This window comes from Oncorhynchus tshawytscha, linkage group LG09 (genome assembly GCF_018296145.1).
Source record: "Oncorhynchus tshawytscha isolate Ot180627B linkage group LG09, Otsh_v2.0, whole genome shotgun sequence".
NCBI classification, from domain to species: Eukaryota; Metazoa; Chordata; class Actinopteri; order Salmoniformes; family Salmonidae; genus Oncorhynchus; species Oncorhynchus tshawytscha.
This window is the reverse complement of record NC_056437.1, coordinates 72,925,113-72,951,107: the sequence shown is the minus strand read 5'-3', so window position 1 is coordinate 72,951,107 and position 25,995 is coordinate 72,925,113. Positions and strand designations below refer to the sequence as shown.

At 44.3% G+C, this 25,995-nt stretch overlaps 2 protein-coding genes across 3 annotated transcripts in view; one reads left to right on the top strand and one right to left on the bottom strand.

The window, feature by feature from the left end:
* LOC112259187 (disintegrin and metalloproteinase domain-containing protein 11-like) overlaps nucleotides 1–17,062 on the bottom strand; it is a 24,206-nt gene extending 7,144 nt beyond the window's left edge. The window contains exons 1-18 of one of the 2 annotated variants that reach the window (XM_042327384.1): nucleotides 16,604–17,062; nucleotides 15,998–16,221; nucleotides 11,617–11,693; nucleotides 9,885–9,951; nucleotides 5,777–5,859; nucleotides 5,495–5,558; nucleotides 5,269–5,329; nucleotides 4,958–5,130; nucleotides 4,776–4,847; nucleotides 4,401–4,567; nucleotides 4,023–4,107; nucleotides 3,710–3,800; nucleotides 3,204–3,255; nucleotides 2,748–2,847; nucleotides 2,367–2,438; nucleotides 705–797; nucleotides 360–440; nucleotides 195–245 (exon numbers count right to left, since the gene is read on the bottom strand). In XM_042327384.1, coding sequence (XP_042183318.1) covers nucleotides 195–245; nucleotides 360–440; nucleotides 705–797; nucleotides 2,367–2,438; nucleotides 2,748–2,847; nucleotides 3,204–3,255; nucleotides 3,710–3,800; nucleotides 4,023–4,107; nucleotides 4,401–4,567; nucleotides 4,776–4,847; nucleotides 4,958–5,130; nucleotides 5,269–5,329; nucleotides 5,495–5,558; nucleotides 5,777–5,859; nucleotides 9,885–9,951; nucleotides 11,617–11,693; nucleotides 15,998–16,221; nucleotides 16,604–16,661 — 1,671 coding nt within the window. In that variant the 5' untranslated portion in view covers nucleotides 16,662–17,062. The remainder of the gene's footprint in view (nucleotides 1–194; nucleotides 246–359; nucleotides 441–704; nucleotides 798–2,366; nucleotides 2,439–2,747; nucleotides 2,848–3,203; nucleotides 3,256–3,709; nucleotides 3,801–4,022; nucleotides 4,108–4,400; nucleotides 4,568–4,775; nucleotides 4,848–4,957; nucleotides 5,131–5,268; nucleotides 5,330–5,494; nucleotides 5,559–5,776; nucleotides 5,860–9,884; nucleotides 9,952–11,616; nucleotides 11,694–15,997; nucleotides 16,222–16,603) is intronic. The other variant, XM_042327385.1, reaches the window with a different exon arrangement.
* A 4,368-nt stretch (nucleotides 17,063–21,430) lies between these two features.
* Nucleotides 21,431–25,329, top strand: si:dkey-208k4.2 (P43 5S RNA-binding protein-like). Its single transcript, XM_024434122.2, has 9 exons — nucleotides 21,431–21,853; nucleotides 22,094–22,194; nucleotides 22,293–22,389; nucleotides 22,527–22,615; nucleotides 22,779–22,852; nucleotides 23,008–23,088; nucleotides 23,483–23,712; nucleotides 24,367–24,420; nucleotides 24,810–25,329. Exons 1-9 carry the CDS (start codon nucleotides 21,722–21,724, stop codon nucleotides 25,107–25,109), a joined length of 1,158 nt encoding a protein of 385 aa, XP_024289890.1. The 5' UTR covers nucleotides 21,431–21,721; the 3' UTR covers nucleotides 25,110–25,329.
* The last annotated feature ends 666 nt before the right edge of the window (nucleotides 25,330–25,995 follow it).

Genomic DNA, 25,995 nt, shown 5'->3' with positions numbered 1-25,995 from the left:
GGGAGGAGAGAGAAAGAGCAAGAAATGGAGGGAGAGAGAGAGCAAGAAATGGAGAGAGAGAGAGAGAGAGAGAGAGAGAGAGAGAGAGAGAGAGAGACAGGAAGATGAAAACAAAGGATAACAGCAGGACAGACATATCTCAACAACACACTGACTGCAGAGCAAAACCCCATTCAAACAAAGGTGTCTCTTACCTGACTGGTGTCACACATGTATCCATCCAGCTTGTGCACATTATGAGGGCACTGCAACAGGAGAAAATTACATACAGTATGGTTTACTTCAGACCAACTCATGCTCCCCAAAGACTCCATCTCCCAACATGCACCAGGGTAATAGTGTAGTGTAGAGTACAGTACCTGGCTGGAGTCTCCTGTGCAGCTCTCTGGGATGTCACAGTCATTCACAGCCTGTCTGCAAACCGCTCCTCTCAGCTCATACTGACACACAAGAACACAAGAATGACCTCTTCCTGTCAAAAGAGGTGGACCGTGTAGTAGCACCAACAGACTCTTAATAGTCAAGATTGTATGATTTTATTATTAAAACTGTGTGCGATTCTTAATAAAAACATTTTGTAATTAAATGTTTGGTAATGAATGAGTTAAATCCTGAAGAGGCACTAGCCTCCATAGAGTGGAATAGCTAGTGTGATGAGTAATATGTAAATGAAGCAGTGGTGGTAGTGGAGTAGAGGGACTCACCCTACACCCACTGCAGCACAGTCCACTACTGCACATGGCATCGTGGGTCAGGGTACACTTCTTACAGCACGCCCCTCCACTACGGGCACACTCCTACAGACAAACACACACAGTCACTGAGACTGTTCCTCATACCAACAAGTTCCACCATGACAGTGTCTGTCTCAAATGGAACCCTAGTACCTTTACAGGGCCCATAGGGCCGTGGTCAAAAGCAGTGCACAATATAGGGAATATGGTGTCATTTGAGATGCAGGCAGAAGCTCCATTCATACTGGAGGGTTCTGGTTCCTCATCATGTATGGGTTACAGTTCCTTAGGGCTAGTCCCCTTTTTCTCTACTTCCTGTCTGAATAATGTGCCCAAAGTAAACTGCCTGTATCTCAGGCCCTGAAGCCAGGATATGCATATAATTAGTACCATTGGAAAGAAAACCCTTTGAAGTTTGTAGAAATGTTAGAATAATGTAGGAGAATATAACACAATAGATATGGTAGGAGAACATCCAAAGAAAAATCAACTGGAAATCTTTTTGTTGTTGTTGAGAGACCATCCTCTTAGAAATGCAAGAGTAAGGTCATATTGAAAATTAGCTCCCTGGATGCAATTCCTATGGCTTCCACAGGGTGTCATCAGTCTATGTTCAAGGTTTCAGGCTTGTAAGTTCAAAAACGAATAAGAAATATCAGTTTTAGTAGTGGGACACAGTCTTGTAAATTCGTGTTTGCTCACGCCATGAAGACATTACGCACCTGCTAAAATCGGTTTCCTATTGAACATACTTCTTTCTAAAATAAATATTATAGTTTTTATTTATTTATTTTTTGAATTTGACCCCTTTTTCTCCCCAATTTCGTGGTATCCAATTGTTTTTTAGTAGCTACTATCTTGTCTCAACTCCCATACGGGCTCGGAAGAGACGAAAGTTGAAAGTCATGCGTCCTCTGATACACAACCCAACCAAGCCGCACTGCTTCTTAACACAGCGCCCATCCAACCCGGAAGCCAGCCGCACCAATGTGTCAGAGGAAACACCGTGCACCTGGCAACCTTGGTTAGCGCGCATTGCGCCCGCCACAGGAGTCGCTGGTGCGCGATGAGACAAGGACATCCCTACCGGCCAAGCCCTCCCTAACCCGGACGACGCTAGGCCAATTGTGCATCGCCCCACGGACCTCCCGGTCGCATAAATATTATAGTTTGATTACATTTTTGGGTATCTGAGGAGTAAATGGAAACGCATTTTGACTTGTTGAAACAAAGTTTAGGGGATTTTTGGATTCCTTTCTCTGCATGTTGAACAAGTGGATTACTCAAATCGCTGGCGCCAACTAAACTGACTTTTTGGGATATAAAGAAGGATTTTATCTAACAAAACATGTTATAGCTGGGACCCTTTGGATGACAAATCAGAGGAAGATTTTCAAAAAGTAATGTGGGGCGCCAACCTCAAACAATCGCATGGTATGTTTTCGCTGTAATAGCTACTGTAAATTGGACAGCGCAGTTAGATTAACAAGAACTTAAGCTTTCAGCCGATATAAGACACTTATATGTACATAAATGTTCAAAATCCATAGTATTTATGATATTTTTTTTAAAATTGCGCTCACTCCAGTTAGCGGGACTCCTATCCCTAAGAAGTGTTAAAGAGACTCTCACCAGCTGAGACCCACAGTCACACTCCTCCCCTGTCTCCACGAAGCCGTTCCCACATTCAGGAGGGTCCAACAGCTGATAGAGAGATGGAGGGACAGAGGGAGAGGAGAACAGATGGAGGGAGAGACAATAGACAAGTAGGATGGGAGGACAAAAAGAGGGGAAGAAGGGAAAAGAGAAGGTCGTAAAGAAGAGGAAGAGAGAGATAATCAAGGATGGGCACAGAGCTGTATGTAAATATCTAATATGGAGAAATGAGGACATTGGGATAATTAATTAGGCTATATATAACAGCACTCCTGGGACCTTCAGCTTACACTCCACTCCCCACTAGAACATCAGGCTAGGCCAGCCTCCCACATCCCTCACCCACACCAACCTCACCTTGTTGGGCTTGTTGAAGAGGCAGCTCCCGCCCCCCTGGAGCAAGAACTGGATGTACTCATCAACACTGCAGCGAGAGAACTTTCTGGGTAGGTAATATCTGTGCATACAAAACAAGCACACACACACATACACAGATGCAGGGAGAGAGAAAAGAGAGAGAGATAAAATGGTCAAAGCCAATGATGCCAAATCAAATGTGACAATTTTTTCAGCAATTTTGCAATCTGACTCAAATGTTACCATCTGTGTTAAAAAACAAACCTGCTAATTGTAGTAGATGAATTTGACAATAGCTTGACAATAGCTTATCAAATATCAAATCACCATTGTACGATCTGGTAATACCAGACTGGTATTGAATAAACCGAAGCCAAATGCTTGTGAGCACATTGTGTGTTCTGTAGACTGATGTACTGTATGTACAGTATATGTATTACTAAAGTCAATCTTTACCCAGTGTCTTCCATGATACAACCAAGCCAAGAATCAGGACATCTGCAGTCTCCTGAGAGAGATGGAGAGAGGGAGGGAAAAGAAGAAAAGAAGGGTGAAAGAGGGAGTGAAAAGTCAATGCGAAAAAATGTGATGTTAATGACATTTGTCTTGACTAGAAGGAACTTACATTAATTTACTGAGGTAAATCCTTGAGAAAAAAATGAAATAATTTCACAAGTAAGTTTGAAATAAACTCAATCCATCGCTGCCTGTGCCACTCCATCCATCCCTTCCTTCCTCCTTTTACTGAATCCATGGGCTGCTGTCTCCTGTCTCTACCTCTCGCTTAATCTTTACACTATCTGTACCTGTTCCCTCTCTCTCTCTCTCTCTCTCTCTCTTTCCCTCTCTTTCTCCCTCTCTCTCCCTTCCCTTCCTTCCTTCCTCCCTTCCACCCTCCCACCCTCCCGCCCTCCCTCCCGCCATCACGCCATCACCAATCCCCCTGCTCTGATCGTCCTTACCCGCAGAGCTGCGTATGTTGTTCCACCTCATCCCAATGTTCTGACCCAGACTCTGGCACAGAGTGATAGCCATAGGACCCACATTCCCATACTGGAACACAAACACACACATCCACTCTGTATCAATGGTGTTCTCTTTGACTAAAGTTACACTCTTCACATTCCTCACTGAAGAAACAAAGAAGTCTAAGAAGAGTCATTCTTAAGTGTAGTAGCTGTGTCAGATCCTAAACCATGAGCCTGGACATGAGCCCATTGTTGTGAGTCACAGTCCTTTGAAGCTGAGTAGGAAGCACACAGTTGTCTCTCTTACCTCGTTAATGCCCCCTCCTCTGGTGAGAGAGCACACCCCTCCGGTGTAGGCCGTCCCACTGCGACTGCTCTGGAACGTACGCCCCCTGGAGGAGATGGAGGAGAACTGGGGTCAAACCTGGACTAAAGGACCAGGACATATTGTAGTATATATAAACCGGCTGCAACCAGTCAATAATACTGACTTTGTCCAAAATGGCACCCTATTCCTTTTATAGTGCACTCCGTTTGACCAGAGCCCTCTGGTCAAACGCAGTGCACTTTTGAGGGAATAGTGTGGCATTTGGGACGCAACCACTGACTGCCCCAGGTTAGATACAGGAGCATATCAACCTCCTCTATTTTTCATTTCAGGGGGACGTAGACAAGGGGCGCTCACGAGAAGAGGTGCACGACGTCACTTTGCTCCTTAATACTGTCCTTCCTGTACTTCATGAAGTTCTGCAGCGTCGTCAACGGGTCCGTCACCACGGGAACCATGTTGGCCGACGACCAGGTCTCCATGGCAACCAGCACGATGCGTGTGTTCAGCTGTTCCCTATAAATCTGCAGGCCAAAACATACACTGGTGGTATACCCAAATTCATATCTAGGAGCATGGACATAATGAGTAAGATATGTTAGATTGTTCTCATAGGCTACAACCTAGCCTATGATTATTGACATGACTTTAACTTTAACAACATAACAATATCATCATAATTGACGATGGGTATCAGTACAAAAGTTAAGTATGGAGTGACAGAGCTCTTACTGCATCAGCCATATTGACCACTGCTTTGGCAAAGTTCCTGGCCTGGGTAGTGGAGCGTCGCAGCTGCACAAACTGCAGACAGACAGCAAACATTAGGTACAGTGTGTGTGCCCGTCACACACATGCACGGACACACGGACGAACCAACACACACCAATTATTTTCACAAAAGGCTAAATCACCATTTCATAGTCGTTGACCACCATCAGCTCGATGTATTTGGTCTCTGACTGCACCGTGGGCCTGCGTGGCAGCTGTCTCTTAGAGCGCCTCAGCACCTCACTGACCCGGGGATCCTTCATCTGCTCATCACCATTACCTCTGGCTCTATCCCCCTCCCTGTTGTCTGTGCAGTCTGGACACAATACAACACAGAGGACTGAGAAAGGACATCAAAGAGCATGGATCGACCAACATCAATGTGTCTTCTCATTGGTAGGTATGAACATGAATGACTGTATAAAGGAGAGAGGATGTAGGATGTTGCCAGTACCTTGACAGTCTGGGGATAGTCTGACATCAGGCATCCTACGCACTAGGTGGGCCCCCTCAGTCTGGAGAGGAGTCAATGAGACACCAGGAGAAAACAATATCATCTTTACTACGTTCCTCCATATTCCTCATCCGCATCCATGTTACTATGAATGAATGAATCAATAACATCAACACTACTCCACAGGGCTATCTATACCCTTATCGCCCAACCACCACACACTCACCTGATTGGTCCCATCGAAAAGAGGCTCAATCCCATAAGAGAACATCCCATCAGAAAACATACCACTGAGAGAACGAGAGAGAGAGAGAGAGAGAGAGAGAGAGAGAGAGGGAACACGTTCCTTATATATCTGTAAGACTCCCATTGTCTAGCAGTGATATTAGTACATGAAGATCAAAGATACCATATAGCTTATCAAAGCCATAGTGCCAGTACTGTACCGAGTCAGTGTGCTGAGGCAAGGTCATTGACAGACAGTTTATAGCTATGGGGAGAGTCTCACCATAAGCCAAGACAGGTGGAGAGAGCTGCCCAGGACTCTGGTAAGCCCCTCAACCTCCCTTGGTAGTAGCAGTGCTCCCCTCCCTGTGAACACAAAGACCATACCATTGTTAATATACAGTCACATGCTCAAGTAAGTCGACTCTGTAGTGGTACACTGGTTTGCAGGTTTCCACACACTGACTGAGGAGGATGATGTTGCTCATTTCACAGTCCCCTAAAAAACAATATGGAGTTCCCAGTAGTTGTGCTTTAAACAGTTTCTACTTCTATTCCCTCTCTGTCTCTCCCTCTCTTCCTCTCCCCCTCCATTATACTGCTAGCTGTATGTACTATATGTGACCTATTTGTCCACAACTCTACTCTATTCCACTCTACTCTATTACACGGGCGGCATTCGGTGGTCAACGTCACTGGTCTTCTAGCCATCGCCGCTCCACCTTTCATTTTCCATTTGTTTTGTCTTGTTTTTCCACACACCTGGTTTAATCCCCTCATTACTCTATGTGTATATTATCCTCTGTTCCCCCCATGTCTGTGTGTGTTATTGTTCGTTTGGTACGTGTGTGTCGCTACAGGGTGGTTCCACTCTACTCTATTCCACACTACTCTATTCCACTCTACTCTATTCCACTCTACTTTAGCTACTGCTCTGACAATGGAGGGGTCTTCTGTGCAGGGATCTTATAAATAAATCCAACATTATGTTGCTCCACAGTGGGAACAGCTTGGAAGGAACAACATGGAGTGAGAATACATTGGGCTAAGAATAAACCTGTATCACAACCGGCCGTGATTGGGAGTTCCCATAGGGCAGCGCACAATTGGCCCAGTGTCGTCCGGGTTTGGCCGGTGTAGGCCGTCATTGTAAATAACGGACTTGCCTAGTTAAATAAAGGTTCAATCAAATTGGAGCAGTGGATGTCAAAGTGTGAAAGAGGAGGACCACACACACAAGACCTCAACACAGATGAAGAAGAGGGCATCCAGCTACAACACTAATGCTCATTCTGAATAAAACATCTACCTTGGCTGCAACCATCTGAGCCCCATCCTTCATTGGTGTGAAAGAGCTGGCCTATTGTAACACTTAAAATGTTTAAAACAATTCCTTTTAAAACTGCAGAGCAAATAAAACAGTTGGCAGTAAAAACATCCCCCCGGTTGGAGGACTCCCCAAACACTTACACATGGTTAGAAAGACAATGAGAACACAGTAACAATTAACAAGACAATTAGCAGTTAGGGTGTGTGCAACCAGTAATCAGGACACGCTATGGAATGTTTGAATTGAATGGCAAATAAACAGAAATACAAAGACAAGCATATTAGGCTACTTGCGTTGACAGTTATACACTCACTGGACTGTTTATTAGGTACACCCATCTAGTAATAGGTCGGACCGCCCTTTGCCCTCCCAAACAGCCTGAATTATTTGGGGCATGGACACATTGCTCAATTGGTAACAAGGGACCTAACGTGTGGTGAAAATGACTGACGAGCTGTGCGTTCCAAGATGCCGATCTGTACACCACTGTTGTACTCGGCCGTTATTTGCCTGTTTGTGACCCATCTGTTAGCTAACCATTCTCCTTTGACCTCTGATCAACGAGCTGTTTTCGCCCATAGGACTGACGCTGACCGGATGTTTTTTGTTTGTCGCACCATTCTCGGTAAACCCTAGACACTGTCATGCCTTAAAAGCCCAGGAGGCCGGATGTATCTGAGATACTGGAACTGGCATGCCTGGCACCGGCAATCATACCACTCAAAGTAGATTAGGTCTCTCATTTTGCCCATTCTAACTTTCAATTGAACAGTAACTGAATGCCTTGATGCCTGTCTGCTTGCTTTATATAGTAAGGGCAGCCACGCGACTCACTGTCTGTAGGAGCGAACCATTTTCATGAACGGGGTGGCCACTGAGTATAAGTCTCTAGCCCAGGTGAAGGCCTCTCCTTCACAATTAGTCTCCTTCAAAAGATTAGTTTCCTGCTATGGCTGATCTAAAGTAGTCATTGAGCCACTACTGAGTATGAGATTGGGATAGCAGGAATACAAAACCACTCTAATAAAAGCAGAGATAGAGACACAGCAACCACAGCTGGCATAGAGTCAAGTGCTCGGCCTGGTCTGGCTGGTCTGGGAGTGTGGGTATGTGGCTCCATCCCTGCAGGCGTACTGTACATCCTCCCACCCACACCACTGCTCTCTGAAGGAACCGACTGTCTGAAAACACACACACAGAATGACTCTCTCTGATACCATCACCCATCCTGCCGTTGTATTCACTGGCCTTTTACTCTCATTTTTCCTCTTCCTTCTTCTCCTCTTCCCCCCTCTCTCTCTCTCTGTCTGTCTCTCTCTCTCTCTCTCTATCTCTCTCTACTCTCTCTCTATCTCTCTCTACTCTCTCTCTATCTCTCTCTACTCTCTACTCTCTGTCTGTCTCTCTCTCTCTGTCTGTCTCTCTCTCTCTCTCTCTCTCTCTCTCTCTCTCTCTCTACTCTCTCTCTCTCTACTCTCTGTCTGTCTCTCTCTCTGTCTCTCTCTCTCTCTCTACTCTCTCTCTCTCTGTCTCTCTCTCTCTCTCTCTCTACTCTCTCTCTCTCTGTCTCTCTCTCTCTCTCTCTAGTCTCTCTCTCTCTCTCTACTCTCTGTCTGTCTCTCTCTCTCTCTCTGTCTCTCTCTCTCTACTCTCTCTCTCTCTCTGTCTGTCTCTCTGTCTCTCTCTCTCTCTCTCTCTGTCTTCTTTCATTCTCCTCTCTGCCAAGAACTTAATGACACTGCAGAGCTGACTTGTTGCCATGGGAACAAGCTCCTGATTGGCTAGTGAGGGCAGAGGGAGAGTTGGGAATGAGAGTGGGTGAGGATGAGACAGAGGCTCTTGCTGAGGCTGGGGGACGAGGGGCAGTTAGTATGAACCAAATAGAAAAAAACACTACTTTTCCCCAATGGTTTTCTAGAGGCACTGACATTCCTGTAGTAGTCTACTGGCCACTCAATCACACTGTAGCATTCATTCATTTTGGTGAGATGGTGGTCAACACTAATGTCATTTCAATCTGATAAGTGCTGCCAACAGGATGGACGTATCTGATTTCAATAAGACACAAACAGATCTCTGTAGCCTACTGGACAATAGCATACAATGTCAACAGTACGTCTACAGTACGTCTACAGTATGTCAGCAGTACGTCAGCAGTACGTCAGCAGTACGTCAGCAGTACGTCAGCAGTACGTCAGCAGTATGTCAGCAGTATGTCTACAGTATGTCTACAGTATGTCAACAGTATTTCAGCAGTATGTCTACAGTATGTCTACAGTATGTCAACAGTATGTCTACAGTATTTCAGCATGTCAACAGTATGTCAACAGTATGTCAGCAGTATGTCAACAGTATGTCTACAGTATGTCAGTGGTATGTCAACAGTATGTCAACAGTATGTCAGCAGTATGTCTAAAGTATGTCTACAGTATGTCTGCAGTATGTCAGCAGTATGTCCACAGTATGTCAGCAGTATGTCAACAGTATGTCAACAGTATGTCAACAGTATGTCAACAGTATGTCAGTATGTACAGTATGTCAGTGGTATGTCAACAGTATGTCAACAGTATGTCAGCAGTATGTCTACAGTATGTCAGCAGTATGTCTACAGTATGTCAGCAGTATGTCAACAGTATGTCAGCAGTATGTCTACAGTATGTCTACAGTATGTCTACAGTATGTCAGCAGTATGTCAACAGTATGTCAGCAGTATGTCTACAGTACGCAGAAAACACAGTAGCTTTTTCAGAGGCATGATTAGAACTTCTATTATAACTAGGGCCATGTGTTTTGTGCAATCATGTGACAGAGCAGGAATTTATCCTGTATTTTATCCAAAATATCCAAACATGAATTACACCAAAAATGAAAGCAGTTGTCTGAGGGTGGTGCCGGATCTGACATAGAAAGAAAATGGTACAGTTTGTTGAAAAAGCTTTAAATAACGGTTCAAATCCAGACATATCAAATGATTGCGCAAAATACTGGGCCCTAATTATAACATACAAACACACACACACACACACACACACACACACACACACACACACACACACACTACCATAGACTGCGAGGGTTTGCCGTCTTGGTGAAAGTGCCGCTCCACGTAGTCTGAGGACAGGAGGTTGCTGCAGAGAGAAAACACAGAGACATCTCTGTTATTATGAACAGACACCTCTCTTATAAACTATACCCCAAGCCAAGCTCTACGTCTAAGACAACGAGGCATATCCTTTATGTGTATGATTTATCCTCGTTCTCTGCATATCTATTCTGTTTGTGAATAGATATGCAGTCTGTGTGAATATGGTCCGTTCTTAATGTAACTCCACTTCAGTGTTCATGCATGAGTGCGTTGTGTAATACATGGCTGTAGAGTACAGCATATGGATGTGATTTATGATGTTATCGTAGCCAGGCAGTAGCCGCAATAGAGTAGCGGTGGTCTGGCTGTTGCGTTGAATCCTTTACTGTGCTGTAGGGGAGTTACAGTACATAAAGCACATTAATAATAAAGTCATGACAATCCAGGCCACTCTCTCTCTCTCTGTCTGTGTCCCCCTCTCTCTCTCTCTCTCTCTCTCTCTCTCTCTCTCTCTCTCTCTCTCTCTCTCTCTCTCTCTCTCTCTCTCTCTCTCTCTCTCTCTCTCTCTCTCTCTCTCTCTCTCTCTCTCTCTCTCTCTCTCTCTCTCTCTCTCTCTCTCTCTCTCTCTCTCTCTCTCTCTCTCTCTCTCTCTCTCTCTCTCTCTCTCTCTCTCTCTCTCTCTCTCTCTCTCTCTCTCTCTCTCTCTGTCCCCCTCTCCCTCTCTTTCTCTCTTTCTCTCTCTCTCTCTGTCCCCCTCATCCCCCTCTTTCTCTCTTTCTGTCTCCCGTCTGCTCTCTCTCTCTCTGTCCCCCTCATCCCCCTCTTTCTCTCTCTCTCTCTCTGTCCCCCTCATCCCCCTCTTTCTCTCTTTCTGTCTCCCGTCCCTCTCTCTCTCTCTCTGTCCCCCTCATCCCCCTCTTTCTCTCTGTTCTGTCTCCCTCTTTCTCTCTTTCTGTCTCTCTCTCTCTCTCTCTGTCCCCCTCATCCCCCCTTTCTCTCTTTCTGTCTCCCTCTGTCTCTCTCTCTGTCTGTCTCCCTCTCTTTCCCCCTCATCCCCCTTTCTCTCTTTCTGTCTCCCTCTGTCCCTCTCTCTCTTCTCTCTCTCTCTCTCTCTTTCCCCCTCATCCCCCCCTCTTTCTGTCTCCTGTCTCTCTCTTTCTCTCTCTCTCTCTCTCTCTCTCTCTGTCCCCCTCATCCCCCTCTTTCTCTCTTTCTGTCTCCTCTCTCTCTCTCTCTCTCTCTCTGTCCCCCTCATCCCCCTCTTTCTCTCTTTCTCTCTTTCTGTCTCCCGTCTCTCTCTCTCTCTCTCTCTCTCTCCCCCACATCCCCCCCTTTCTCTCTTTCTGTCTCTCTCTCTCTCTGTCCCCCTCATCCCCCTCTTTCTCTCTTTCTGTCTCCCGTCTCCTCTCTCTCTCTCTCTCTCTCTGTCCCCCTCATCCCCCCCTTTCTGTCTCCTCTCTCTCTCTAAGGTGGGTAGCTGTATTGATGGCACTCTCAGGGTCTCTGTGTCCCTGATGCTCCACTAAACATTTGGTTGTGTGTCATAAATGGAAGGAGAAAAGTGTATTTGCTAACGGTAGCGGTTATGGAAATGCCAACGTTGATGATTGTGGCAATTTAGAAAATACGGACTGATGGAAATGGGGTGCGGAGAATACGTCAATCAAGTTGATAACATCAAAATTGTGCACAAATCAAATGTACTCACTGGTTTAACTCCAGGTCCAGGGTGAAGGTGTGTCCGAAGGTTTCCACCTGGAAACAACTCTGGGCCAAATGGACTGGCTTAAATAGGGAGAAGGAGAGATGAGGATCAAAAGAGAGAGAGAGACATTACAAGAAGAACCACTTAAAAGTAAACCACTCTAATAGCGGTTCGACCCATTCGGTGAGTCACAATGATAGCTATCATTCTGTAAGAAGTATAACAAACCAAAATACATACTGTACAAATGCATTTCTGCCAGCGCAATACTGCATATGTATCAAAAGCACTTTAGCAGCTAACATAGTCGGATTGATAAAGTGTCCATTGATTTGGCTGGACTGAATCCATTCCAACAGGCAGTACTGAAGCCATCCAGGAAGTGCATTTGTATTCAGCAGGTAGAGATGGACGGGAAGAGGGTTTACAGGAAGGGAGAAAGCTTTAAATATCCATCTACATTGAGCTGGTGTGAAGCCAATGTGTCCCTACTGTCGGCTGCCAAAATGAATGGAGCGGTAGGAAGAAGGCAAGGTGGAGCTTCACTGGTTGCAATAGATTTATAGCAGTCAAAACACAGTGTCGCCAAAAGCACAAACAGTGCCAGCATTCAATCCCGGCCCACTGTAATTCTGTCTGCAGGATACAGGCTGCAGTGAATCACTGGACTTTCACTGAGACAAGACCCCCATTCGGAAATCATTCCCTCCAATGATTCCACACCACTCAACTTCAGCTGGATCAGGGAGAGGGCAGTTCTGCTTGGATAAAGGAAGGATTCAAATGTGGTGTCATGGATATCAATCCAGGGAGTTCTGTTAAGTTTTTATGTGTGAAGTAATCGAGACGGTTAATTTTGGTCAAACAATAGATCAGTAGATTTGTTTGAATCGATCAGTATTTACCAGCCCTGAATCATAACATCCCTCGGGATATTTAAGTGGCAACCAACAACACCCCTGTCTGTAACACCAAGGCATCTTGATAACTGTTCTAATGCCAAAGTCAGTCCTCTGGGAACCTTGTGATAGCAGGTTCATTACTCAGTAACAACCAGCGATTGTAAATACATCTGAAATGGGCACATGCTGTAGAAACAGATGTATCTTCACTTCCAGTCCATTGACAAGCAAAGTCACTTGAGGAAACAGTAGGCTGTATAACTTGGAATCAAAGTGAACCTATGGAATAGTTGATCAATCCATGAGTCAGAATGACAGCTAGGAATATTCCTTCTAAACTTATTTAGAATCCTCTGTAAAAAATTGTTTTAACAAAAGGACATTATGACTACAAAAAAATATAACAGAGGCAAAACATGAAATTAAATGTAACCAACAGAACCCTCCTAATTAAGCAAAAAAATATCCCCCTTTTACCAATTATACCACTTCTCAAAAACAACTTCAAAAACAACAACACCGGGGATTTTACACGATCTCCATCCAAATACCCATGAGCCTCTTTAAATAGTTCAATCACATCACACGGTAGGTTAAACCAAGCAGTGTAATCAGAGCCAGATTTATCTCCAGACGAGGGTAATGATTCTCTCAACCAACTCAACTCAACCCACCAGAGGGGTATATTACAAAGGAGGATCGATCAGTTAGCCAGCTAACTTTGATAAACAACCAGAAATAGCTATTGATTTTCTGATTCATTAAGAAAGCTAGACTTACAAATGTGTTTTTGGTTGTTGAGTCAATTCCACCACACCCATTTCAAGCTTATCCTTAAAAAAGATATACGTCATTTCAGAATATTTAGATGAGTTATCTTGTTAACTCATTGATCTCTGGTGCCCCGTTGAAAGATGTAGACCTTGCACATCATCATCTGCACATCTATCACTCCAGTGTTAATGCTAAATTGTAATTATTTTTGCCTCTATGGCCTATTTATTGCCTTACCTCCCTAATCTTACTACATTTGCACACACTGTCATAGATTTTTATTTTGTGTTATTGACTGTACGTTTGTTTATGTGTAACTCTGTGTTGTTTTTGTCGCACTGCTTTGCTTTATCTTGGCCAGGTCGCAATTGTAAATGAGAACTTGTTCTCAACTGGCCTACCTGGTTAAATTAAGAGGAAATAAAATAAAAATTTAAAATAGAACCTCACCCTCCATCCCACCTACACCTTCCTCTTCAGAGAAAGAGAGAGAGAGGGTGTATGAAAATTAAAGAAAGAGATGGGTTGAAGGGTGAGGTAGAGTTTAGGTCAGAGAGAGAGAGAGAGAGAGCGAGAGAGAGAGAGAGAGAACAAGAGAGAGAGAGAGAGAGAGTAAGAGAGAGAGTAAGAGATAGAAGAAAAAAAAGAGGGTGATTTTGTACCAGTGGAGTTTTTGGCCCAAGTAGCACTTCTCACACAGGCCTTGTTGAATCATTGATGGGGACATACTTCAACACACCGTTGAATAATAGAGGAATGGAAGAGAGAGGAGTTCTCCATGAGAGATCTGAATATTTCACCACACAGAGCCTTTTATCATGAGGAGATGAGGCCAAGCAGCTAAAATCACATTCACACAACAGGCTTTTGTTTCAGATCTCTTTCAGATACTCTTCTCTCCGGTGGACGGTAATTATAAATCTGTGGCATGGGGTGACATAGCGGGTGATTACAGTAGGTCAGAAGGTTTTGGGTTCAAGTCCCAGATATTGTGCTCCCTCATAGGGTGTAATGCCCGTTGGTTACAGTTAAATATATATACACAAAACAAAAATATAAACGCAACATGGAACATTTTCAAAGGTTTTACGGAGTTACAGTTCATATATGGAAATCAGTCAATTGAAATAAATTCATTAGGCCCTAATCTATGGCTTTCACATGACTGGGAATACAGATATGCATCTGTTAGTCATGGATCAGACAACCAGTCAGTATCTGGTGTGACCACCATTTGCCTCATGCAGCGCAACACATCTCCTTCACATAGAGTTGATCAGGCTGTTGATTATGGCCTGTGGAATGTCGTCCCACTCCTCTTCAATGGCTGTGTGAAGTTGCTGGATATTGGCGGGAACTGGAACACGCTGTCGTACACGTCGATCCAGACTCCAGAGCATCCCAAACAGGCTCAATGGGTGACATGTCTGATGAGTATGCAGGCCATGAAAGAACTGGGACATTTTCAGCTTCCAGGAATTTTGTGCAGATCCTTGCAACATGGGGCCATGCATTATAATGCTGAAGCGAATGAATGTCACGACAATGGGCATCAGGATCTCGTCACGGTATCTCTATGCATTCCAATTGCCATCGATAAAATGCAATTGTGTCCGTTGCCCGTACGTAGCTTATGCCCGCCCATACCATAACCCCACCACCACCGTGGTGCACTCACATCAGCAAACCACTCACGCACATGACGCCATACTGAGGTCGTGAAAGAGAGGTGGACGTCCAACCAAATTCTCTAAAAACGACGTTGGAGGCGGCTTATGGTAGAGAAATTAACATTCAATTCTCTGGCAACAGCTCTGGTGGACATTCCTGTAGTCAGCATGCCAATTGAATGCTCCCTCAAAACTTGAGACATCTGTGGCATTGTGTTGTGTGACAAAACTGCACATTTTAGAGTGGCCTGTGTAATGATCATGCTGTTTAATCAGCTTCCTGATATGCCACACCTGTCAAGGGGATGGGTTACCCTGGCAAAAGAGAAATGCTCACTAACAGGGATGTAAACTAATTTGTGCACAACATTTGAGAGAAAGAAACTTTTTGTGCATGTGGAACATGGGACCAACACACATGTTGCGCTTACATTTGTGTTCAGTGTATATATATATATATATATATATATATATATAGCAGTAACATAGTAACCAATGTTTTGCAAGACCAGAAAGGACGTGGTGGTCATTCTCTGATGCTGGTTAAAGGGGAAACTTAGTGGGCTTAGAGGTTGCAGCAAACCACCTCCCTTCTCTGTCATTCAGTGAGGGCAGAGCATGCGGCACAGAGCACTGCATTGCTCTTGACCAACTGGCAGAGGTGCCCCCCGACATACAGCAGGAGAGAGCCAGTGGGTCTTGCATCAGTCACGCCCAAACTAGGTTTCTGACTAACACTGACTTCATCCCTCAGTGCGAACACAAGTAAGCTGAAGACACCAGGAGAGTTAGGGCAACATGGGACTGATAGACTTGTGCAGTTTGGGATGGATCTTATGATAAACTTAGAAAACAAGACACAGGCCAAAACAGGCAAGAAAGGGTTCACAAACGTAACTTGAGTTGAGAGAAACCATTACAGTTTCAACAATGAACTGGGAGTTTAATAGAAGAGAGGAAACGAAAACGAATAAATAACACAAATAAAATCAGGTTGCCACACCCACTTCTCCATTATAGACAGAGGTCTATACTTACCGAGGTGCCTCCCGTGGTATTCTTCACGCGGGTATCCAAATAGCCATGGGACATTTCTTCCTTCGACTCCATCTGTTGCACCAGACGCTTTGGATAGGTGACTTCGGCCGCAATGTCGTTGCTGTCTCCCCGCTCCTCTGGCGAGAACCAATCCCACAAACTCGCATCCCGCACCAAAGTCGACCTTCCGCCGCCTGTAACGCGGGAGGCCTGATAACTGCCAACTTTAAACCACACACGGGTTATCACACAGAAAAACCATAATTATTGTTTGAAAAATGATTTTTGACATAAATAGGCTGATATGTTCTACAGTGCGCGCGAGCCCTGGATGTAAAGGGCGACAGCGCTGCGGTGAAAATGTGTTGATGCAGCAAATCTACCGCATCCGTAGAACTGAAGGGAGAAGGATCTTAAAAACACTACGTTCTTGGCACAGATGTAACTATCTCCAGCTGCGCGCTACCACCACACACACAATTGTAGACTAGTCTACAGAGGAAGAAGTGATTGCAGATGCAAAAAAAATGGGGATAGCCTACATTGGGCAGGGGTAAACTTGGAAATGAAAAGGGTGCTTCCCCCCTCTCCCGTCATCCCTCTTACCTGACACGGCAAACCTCTCGCCCACTGCAGCAAAGACCAAGCACCACACCGCCAGCATGATGTTCACATATTCCCCCGAATTAACATCGAGTGCGTTACGTGTAACAGGCGCAGATAAAAAGAAAACCGACGCACAAACGATTATGGCGAGAGAGAAAAAACACCGACTGAATCTGGTTGACAGCTGACGCTCGTCCTCTCATCTCCAATTCAGCTCGTAGCATACAGTCTCACCGATATCAGGCAATTTAATTAAATAGCCAATCTATCACTAAATGAAAAAACAAATAGGCCTATGCCAGAGCCGATCAATAATGGAATTGACAAATTAGCCTAGATTATGTAGAATAGGTCAAATGGGGAGATTTGAGTGCACGTATGCATAAATCCTACAGGATTGTGCGTGTGTAAGCTCTATATATGCATGAGTGTATGCGAATCTGCGATATGGGGAAGTGGTAGATATACAATAAAAATGATGAGAACACGTGGGACCATAGTACCCTCCCCTCATTCCATCTCCAAGCGTCCTCCCGTTGCCATGCAGTTCTATATCTCCACAAAAGCAGATTCTACAACCTGGGTACCAAGGTGCCAATTGAGGTAAACATGGTAGGGTTTTGTGTGTTCATTCATTTTCTATGAGGATTTATGAATGGCAAAAGTCAACAGGAGTAATTCGTGAAGATCCTGAATAGATAGGTCCATGGATAGACGAGGTGGGAGAAATGTCCTTCAGAGAAAACAATACATATTGTGGTGCAGCTGAACTCACTAACAGAATGTATTGTAATGAACAAAATGGAGATTCACACAGCAATTGAAAAGTGGTATCCAATAGCATGACATGGTGCACCCATTGTGCCCAGAGGTGTGTATGGTAAATACAAGATGTCATTCTCCTTCTCTATCTTCAGCTGTCCACTACAGTAAGGAGACACAGAAGCTGCAGGAACACATCGAAAAATGGGACAGCAGTGAAGAGTGTAGAGCGATGACAAGCTATTGTTGGAGGAAGTGGGCTTGACTAGCTGTGTGTGTGTGTGTGTGTGTGTGTGTGTGTGTGTGTGTGTGTGCGTGTGTGCGTGTGTGCGTGTGTGTGTGTGTGTGTGTGTGTGTGTGTGTGTGTGTGTGTGTGTGTGTGTGTGTGTGTGTGTGTGTGTGTGTGTGTGTGTGTGTGTGTGTGTGTGTGTGTGTGTGTGTGTGTGTGTGTGTGTGTGTTGGAGCTGATAAGAAGTGAATAAGAAGTGTCCTGAGGTGACTCCATGTAAGCTGGATGTCTTAGATGATCATACAGATAGCTGAATGTGCAGAACGAGGGCTATTGTTGTGCACTAAATAATAATCATTCCTCAATGTGCCATTTCTTTAAAGGATCATTTTGCATTTTTACAACCAAGTCAACATTTTTTTATGTAAATGCCATGTTATAAAAGGGTCCAGACTAAAGGTCTTCACGGGTCTGACTGAACCCGAATACCAGAGACCCGACCCGGGAACCGAGTAGGTCTGGGTCAAAAATTCTAACTTTTCCCTCGGGTCTGGGTCGGGTCCTGTTTGATGGTCATTGGGTCTGATAGACCCGAGTGGACCCAAATGGACCCGACCACAGCTCTGTATAGCCTATAGCATATTTATTTTACGCTAATATGGTGAACTTTTTGGACCTGAGAAGATCACTTTTTTTTGTTGTCAATTTCACTTGTTTTTGAGACACCCCGCAATTCACTTCTTCATCCTCATTGTGCAGTACGGAGGCTCTGAAAAAAACATTAACAAATGCTCCAAAAACTACCAAATATGTCATTTTATAAATGGAATCACTCTCAGTATAGTGATGTTGATCCCTCAGGTTTGTGGGATAAAAATGAGAACTCTATAGTGAATATCTTCTCGCTACTGTGATTATCATGTCTTTGATTGTGAATATCTTCTCCTCAGCCACCCAGGCCATCCTTCTACTTCAGAGGCGCCCATATACCTGGAGTGCACTAAGGCCATGACAGAGATGCACTTGCCAATTTTGCGTCCTGCCTAATGCTGCATTCATATTCATAACCAAGTAGGAAGTTGGTAATGTTGATTAGCTAATGGAAAACAAGCTGCGGCAAACATATACTAAAATTACAGATATCATGCTCACAAATAACAGTGTTAAAAAATCATAATTAATAGATTGCTTTTTATAAATCATGTTTTGTTGCATTTAATTCATAGGGTAATTTTTCCCCTTAATAAACTTGTACCATTTGAATGTAGACATAAATATAAGAATATTTTATTTGACACATTTAAGTAAACGCTTTATTAAAATATGTAAATGAGGTGAAATCTCATTAAATATATGCATATTTTCATATTGTGCAAATCCATTTTTCTGGACACTGGGTGTAGTCAGGCTAAATATGTTTTATTTCATTTTGTTGAGACACTCCAGGACCGGACTTGTCCAGAGCAGATTGTGGATAAATCGTTTTTTCAACTTTCTATCTGTAAAATACTAAAGAGATGTACGTAAAATGCATTTTTGGCGTATTTTTCAGAAGAAAATGTTATTTACAATAAACAATTTACAACATATCAACAATTCCCTCTGGTCAAGTCTGAAGAATATAGCTAAGATTAGCCATAAAAATGGTATGAATGCAGACGCTTCTGAAGCTGAGGAAAATGAGTTGGCGCATGAGAAGAGTGCCTTTCGGAAACGGCAGTTTAAGATCAGTACACTGAATTTAGACTAGCAAACGCTAAACGCCTATTTAGACCTAATCACCATCTCTTCAAAGTTACTAAATATAGTCCAGTTTGTAACACTCTCTATGAAATAGGATGTTCAATTATGTGTAATTGAATGTAGTGAGATTTGAAATTATTGAGGTATATCCATTTTAAAGTGGTTAAAATTCATTAAAATGTGGAGGAAGCAAAATAATATTACTGGATCAAAATACCAACAACTCTCAAAATGGATAAGTAGATGAAAAAACGTGGGTTACGTCAGCATGTGGGAGAAGTCGGAGCTCAGGGATGATAGACACGTTTCCCACTAGTAATTACCAGTAGAAGAGGCGTTCAAGAGGATTTTTCCCAGTCGTATGTGGTAAATACCGTCTATGAATGAAGGTTATGAACGCAGCATAAGAACAGCCCCTAGCTGTGGTATATTTAAGAAAAAACGCCAGAGGAGGTGTGGTATATGGCCAATATAGAACGGCTAAGGGCTGTTCTTTGCACGACGCAACACGGAGTGCCTTAGCCGTATACCACAAACCTTGAGGTGTCTTATTTTTTTAACAGCCGCATCATTTAACCCGGAAGCCAGCCGCACCAGAAATACCGTTCAACTGACAACCGAAATCAGCCTTCAGGCGCCCAGCCTGCCACAAGGAGTCGCTAGAGCGCGATGAGCCAAGTAAAAATGTGTAACCTTAATTTAACTACAGTAGGCAAGCCAGTTAAGAACAAACTCTTATTTACAATGAGGCCTACTCCGGCCAAACCCGCATGACCAATTGTGCACCGCCCTATGGGACTCCCAATCACGGCCGGTTGTGATACAGCCTGGATTCGAAACAGGGTGTCTGTAGTGACGCCTCTAGCAGTGCGCCCAGTGATGGTTCTAGCTTGTATGGCTCCCTGGGCAAACCCCCCCTTCAGCTCCCACATAAAACACCATTCTGCACTAAATGTAATTTTAATTCACCCCAGAAGACTCCATATATCACAAAATATACAAAATATCAGCATAATATAGATGTGTTTTAAGTTAGACTACAGCATTGGAAATTCCCCTTACTGAGCGGACCTAGTCAATACAATCACAGAAAACCTTCATGATTCACCATGGTGGTGTGCAGACTGGTTTTATTCTTAACGATTTCGCACAAACCAGACAAAAATGTGACAATATGTCTGTGAAACTATATATTCACAGTATTATGAATGAATTGTGGTTTATTTGGTAGCATTTCGTAGTGTGACTGATTTTACTAATTGCATTACTACTGTACAAAGTTAGAGGTGCGCTATTTGATAGATTTCCCCGCTTCCCATACCTTCGGCTTCCAGTGGGGAGACCTGAGGTCAACATACCCCCACCCACTTCCCCATCTCGTACTCCTGTGTGGGAGACCTTCCCTGGCAGTAGCCTGCCCATGTCGCCTATACCCAAATCCGCCACTGGCTGCGCCACTCGGGAACCTCCCCGGCCAAACCCTCCCTTAACCCGGACGATAGGACAATTGTGCGCCACCCTATGGGACTCCCTGTCACGGCCGGGATGCCTTATTTCTATTATAAACTGGTTACCAACATAATAACTTTTTGCGTCCAGAACTACTCCAGAGCTGACTGTAGTAGGCTAGTAGAGGCTCCTAAATCATGGGTGATGTGTTCTGTCTGGGAATCCTTGGGTTTGGGAATAATAGTTTCGTATGATCAAGGAATTAATACTCTTGCAACAAAGGCTACATCCCCACCTTTCTCTCAAATCTGATTGTAGTAAGATATGCTACCCTCTGCTGTAAGAATACAGTAGTTGCATCGCAGTGTGTTGAATAGACGCTGAACAGTGGGGATCTGTTGATTGCTAAAATATATATATATACTACATGTTTGAGCTAACCTGGGCTGCGTTCTGTATGTGTTTACGGTCTGGAATGTTCAATTGAACGGAAACGGTGCCGTACTGAACGACCGGTTGAAACACGGGTAGGGGTTGGTTTATGGGTTGGGAACGCTGTCAGTATGGCCACTGGCCTTTAAAGGCGTCACTCGTTGCTTCAAGCCACACCCACCAAACGTACCTCAAAAGTCTGCTCAAGAACATTTTGGGGAATCGTGTCGTTTCAGTACAAACCGTCCCGCAACGTATCAAACGTTCATGCGAACTGAATGCACTTCAGGCATTGTGCGATCTGACATGTCTGCAACCAGTCAGCCTGGAACACGGCCATTCACTGCAAATACTGACACCCGAATTAATTAATTCGGCACAGGTGAAACCTGGGTCAATTAACCTCAGTGCACTCTCCGCGGCTACAAGAGTAGTTGGCGCGGGGTGCACTTTCCTCTTGATTGACTGGGTGCAACCGAATAGACGACTGTTTTCAGTAGACAATGAACGGGGTAGCCCACAAACAGGACTCGGATCCTCGAAAACAGCTTTTCAACTGCAACCATGCTGATTGTGCGGCGACGTTCCAACGGGAGTGGCGTTTGAAAGAGCACGAGACAGTGCACACGGGAGCGGTAAATATTATATGGGGATATTTGAGTCATACTCGAGTTCAACTATGGTTCATGTGGATGTAACCTCATCCCCGGGTTAATATATTTCGTGTGAAAAAATGTGCAGAAGTGCGTAGGCTTCTGCCATAAATGTGGCGAAATAGTTCGAATGGCAAAGTTTACTTCTGAAGTTTGAGCCTTTTATGATTAGTCAAAGATTGCGTAAACTCATCTATAACCCTACTGCTTCTTGTTTTTCAGCAACCTTTTCAATGCAACGTGGCTGATTGTGGCCGTCGTTTCTCACGGAAATCTCACCTGAGCCGCCACGCACTTGGCCACACCGGGGTGAAACAATTCAGGTCGGTTAATTTCAGTTTACATTTAATTTCATACCCATGGGTTAGGCTGTAGTTTGAAAAACTTCACGTACAATAGTATATATTTTTTCACCCAACAGATGTACCTTTGTGGGTTGCACAAAGGCTTTCTTCAAAGCGGACAAGTTGAAGAGACACGTCCATTATGCCCACGGAGAAAAGGACAAGTACTTTAAGGTTAGGCCACTAGATGTCGCCGAATAACCACGTTACTATGAAATGGGTTCTTGCAATGAATTTATAGGGAACCATTTCCCTTACCGTATAAATGGGCTGAATGTCATTTTTACTTGCTTAATTGTCCCCATGTGCAGTGCAATTTTCCAAATTGCTTATTGACATTCAAGAAACGGAGGGTGTATAAATTACATTTGAAGGAGCATGGAATATCTTCTAATTTCAAGTAAGTCACAATCTTTTAATGGTCCTGTAGGCCTTACATCCTTTGAATACTGCATAAGGCCTAAACTGATGCACAAGCTGATGATGCATTCTCTCTATTTAAAATGCAAGTGAATGTATGTCTCAGATTAATGGTTAAATTATTCTGTCCCTGGTTTTCTCAGATGTTCGAAGAGAGGATGTGGAGTCACGTTTGACACCAATGTCGCTCGCAAAGCCCATGAGAAGAAACATGCAGGTTTGTCCCTTTGCAAGTTTGTCAGTCTTCTATTGCTGTACGTTCTTGCGTAAATCAAAAATCTAGCAGTCATTTTGTATCAATCCTATCAAAGGGATAGTAGCAGTTGTCATGTCACTTAGCTTAACACTGCCCATGTCTCTCCTACTCTGCAGGGTACCGCTGCACACAGCCTGAATGCAATCATTTTGAACAAACCTGGGGGAAAATGCACAAACACATGGCTAAACACCCAGGTATGCACCCCACCACCAAACCCCCTTAATTGGAGCTGTTACTGAAGGATTAAGAAAATGATGAGTTACTGTATCAGTCTAGGCCAACCTGCCTTTACACTCACTGAGAACTCTTGTTGGAAGTAATTGTTAACATTTGGTATTCTGTTTTTCCTCATCTTCTGTAAATGTCCTGCCTTGTACCCTGCTAGTTGTAGTGTGACAGTGTTTGAGAAACTGATTAGCTGATTAGTAATTTTAAGGGGAAGCCTATTTTATTGGTAACCTTCAGTGTCAAACATTCATACCGTTTACTCTGCCACCAGCTGCCTGCTCATGCCATCTGTTTTGGCTAATGGACAACTTGTTGGGCAGGAATCGAGTAGTGACATTTGCCTCTCTCCTGTCCCTGCAGCCACATTCACCTGTAAGCTGTGCCAGAAGGTGTTTAAGCATGTCGACTCTCTGCGTAGACACAAGCGAACCCACGCCCTGCAGAAGCCTGTCCTGCTGTGCCCCAGCAGTGGATGCAAGGCCTACTTCTCCACTACCTTTAACTTGCAGCACCACATCCGCAAGGCCCACCTGCAGCTCCTCAAGTACCATTGCTGCTTCCCCGATTGCCCCAGAACCTTTGCCATGCGGGTATGTACTGTAGCCCTTATGGGCAGTCAGAGTAAGACTGGGGGAGAGACTGTGCTGATTGTGGTCCCACTTCTGCCTGCTCTAACACATCAGACACAATCAACTAATCATTATCTTCAGTTTAGAAGGCAATTAGTTAATCAGCTGTTTGCTAGGATGGGGAGGAAGTGACGCCACTCTGGTCCCTGATGACTGGAGTTACCCAGCCCTGATTTTTAGGCAGTCTAGTTTGCTGTTATCTATTGAACACACTTGTAGCATACTGCTCTAAACCGCCTCTTCAGCCTGCTCTTTCTGACATCCATTTGTCAGCTGTCTTAACTAAGAACACACATCTATAACTGTCTTGTCTTCTACACGGTGGTGATGTGCAGTTGGGTTTTAATCACTGCATGCAAAGCAGCCTTATGAATTTCTTTGTCACTGAATGTCTTGTCAATTAACTACTAGTGGCTTATCTTCCATTGCCTCCCCATGGACAGAATTGAATTTGAATCCCAAGAGAAACATTTGTCCATGTGGTGGACGGAGATGTTTGCCATTGTGGCGCTGGTACAGTATAAATGTTTAGAATAGATTGATGTTCATACTTTGCTGCTGTCATAATGTTTGTATGCCATTGTTGTCGTGACACATCACTGTTCAATCTCGCAGGAGAGCCTAAGCAGACACCTGGCTCACCATGACCCAGATGCCAACCCTGAGAAGGTAAGCATGGCTTTAGTCAGTCTATCCCCTGTGTGCTTGCGCCAACAGTGGGTCTACTGTGTGGTGGCTTTGGCCAGGTCACCATTGATCTGTATGTGGCCCTGAACCATGTCTTTCAACCACTTGAAAGCAGCATCCTTTAGATGTCTGGCAGAATCTATAGCAGCTTTGGGCATAGTGGGGCTCGAGGGAGGGGTGGTTACTCACACAATGTCGCTCTTGTTCAGCTCTGAAGCCCCTACAGGAACTGAAGTCTAACTAATATAGGCTTCCTGTCTACTGGGCAGTTGGGAGTTAATGACCCTTCTGAACAGTTGTAGTGGTGAATTGTTCCCCTAGACATTTTATACCTCAAATTAATCTCTTTCCTATCGTGTTTTTCTCTCTAGAAGAAGCGCAAGCGGCCCAAGAAGGCCTGGCAGAAGCGTCTGGAAGGCCACCAGCTGCCCCTGGTGGAGGACGACCTGCGGCGCCTCTTTGCCTTGCGCATGAGGGTGTCACGACGGGCCAAGGTTGAGGTTAACCTCTCAGGCCTCTTCAACGAGCGCAAGATCCCCCACTTTGTCGACTCGGAGGTCAACCTGCGTGACCTCTTCAGCATCAAGCCCCCTCACCCCTCCTGCCCTGCAGAGCGAGTCCCTGTGGAGGTCACCCACCCAGAGGTCACTGATCAAAGGTTGAACTTGTAGCCTGAGTGTCATAGTACCATTATGAAGTAAAGTTGTAAATGCTAGTAAAGTACCATTGCTCTTTTAGTTGATCTAAACTGAGGTTTTGAATGATTTAAAATATTATTTTTTATAGTGCATATAAAGCAACTGGTCTTTTGTTTTCCTGTATAAAAGCACTTGTGTTTTGTTTGTCCTATGCATGATCAAAGCTGACCCAATAAAATGTTTTTGCGGCCAAGTCATTGTTTGTCTAAATGTTTAGGTCTGGGGAAGATGGGACTGCCAACTAGTTTCTCTCACACTAAATCAGTAATGACATATCAGGGTGGTCAATTACCCTGTATTAGTCCTTAGTGTAAACCACAAGTTGGGTCCTGTATCTCAGGGAGGTAATGACTGTTGCGGTTCAATGATGCAAAAGAATGCAAAGTTTTGGAACAGAAGGCGTTTCGTGCGATGTCAGTTTACTAGTGCCATAACAGGTGTGCAGGTAGACTTACATTGAAGTGAACTTTCCCTTCCAACAACCATCAAATATGAACAAAAAATCGGACCTATGAGTAACGAGTCCCCCACCATTGATTCATCAGCGCAGGGCTCTGCTCGGGCACCAGGTCCAATTCACTAGGTAACTCTTTAATCCGAACACCCGGTAGAGGGGGAGAGCTGAACTACGGCAGTATAAAATCGTCAGCTTTACAATTGTGCCTATTGAAAGACTGCAGAATAATTGAACTGTGAAGTCTGACCAGTGACATTGATTGAAGGAAGAGATGGTATCAGACATTTCTCTGCCACTTAAACTGAATTGCTGTGTAATATGGCTAGCTTTCTAGTGTTGGTTCCATCAGAACCTCATCACTTCAGCTGACTGGTAATGGCATGTCTGCTCGATTGCTTCCTA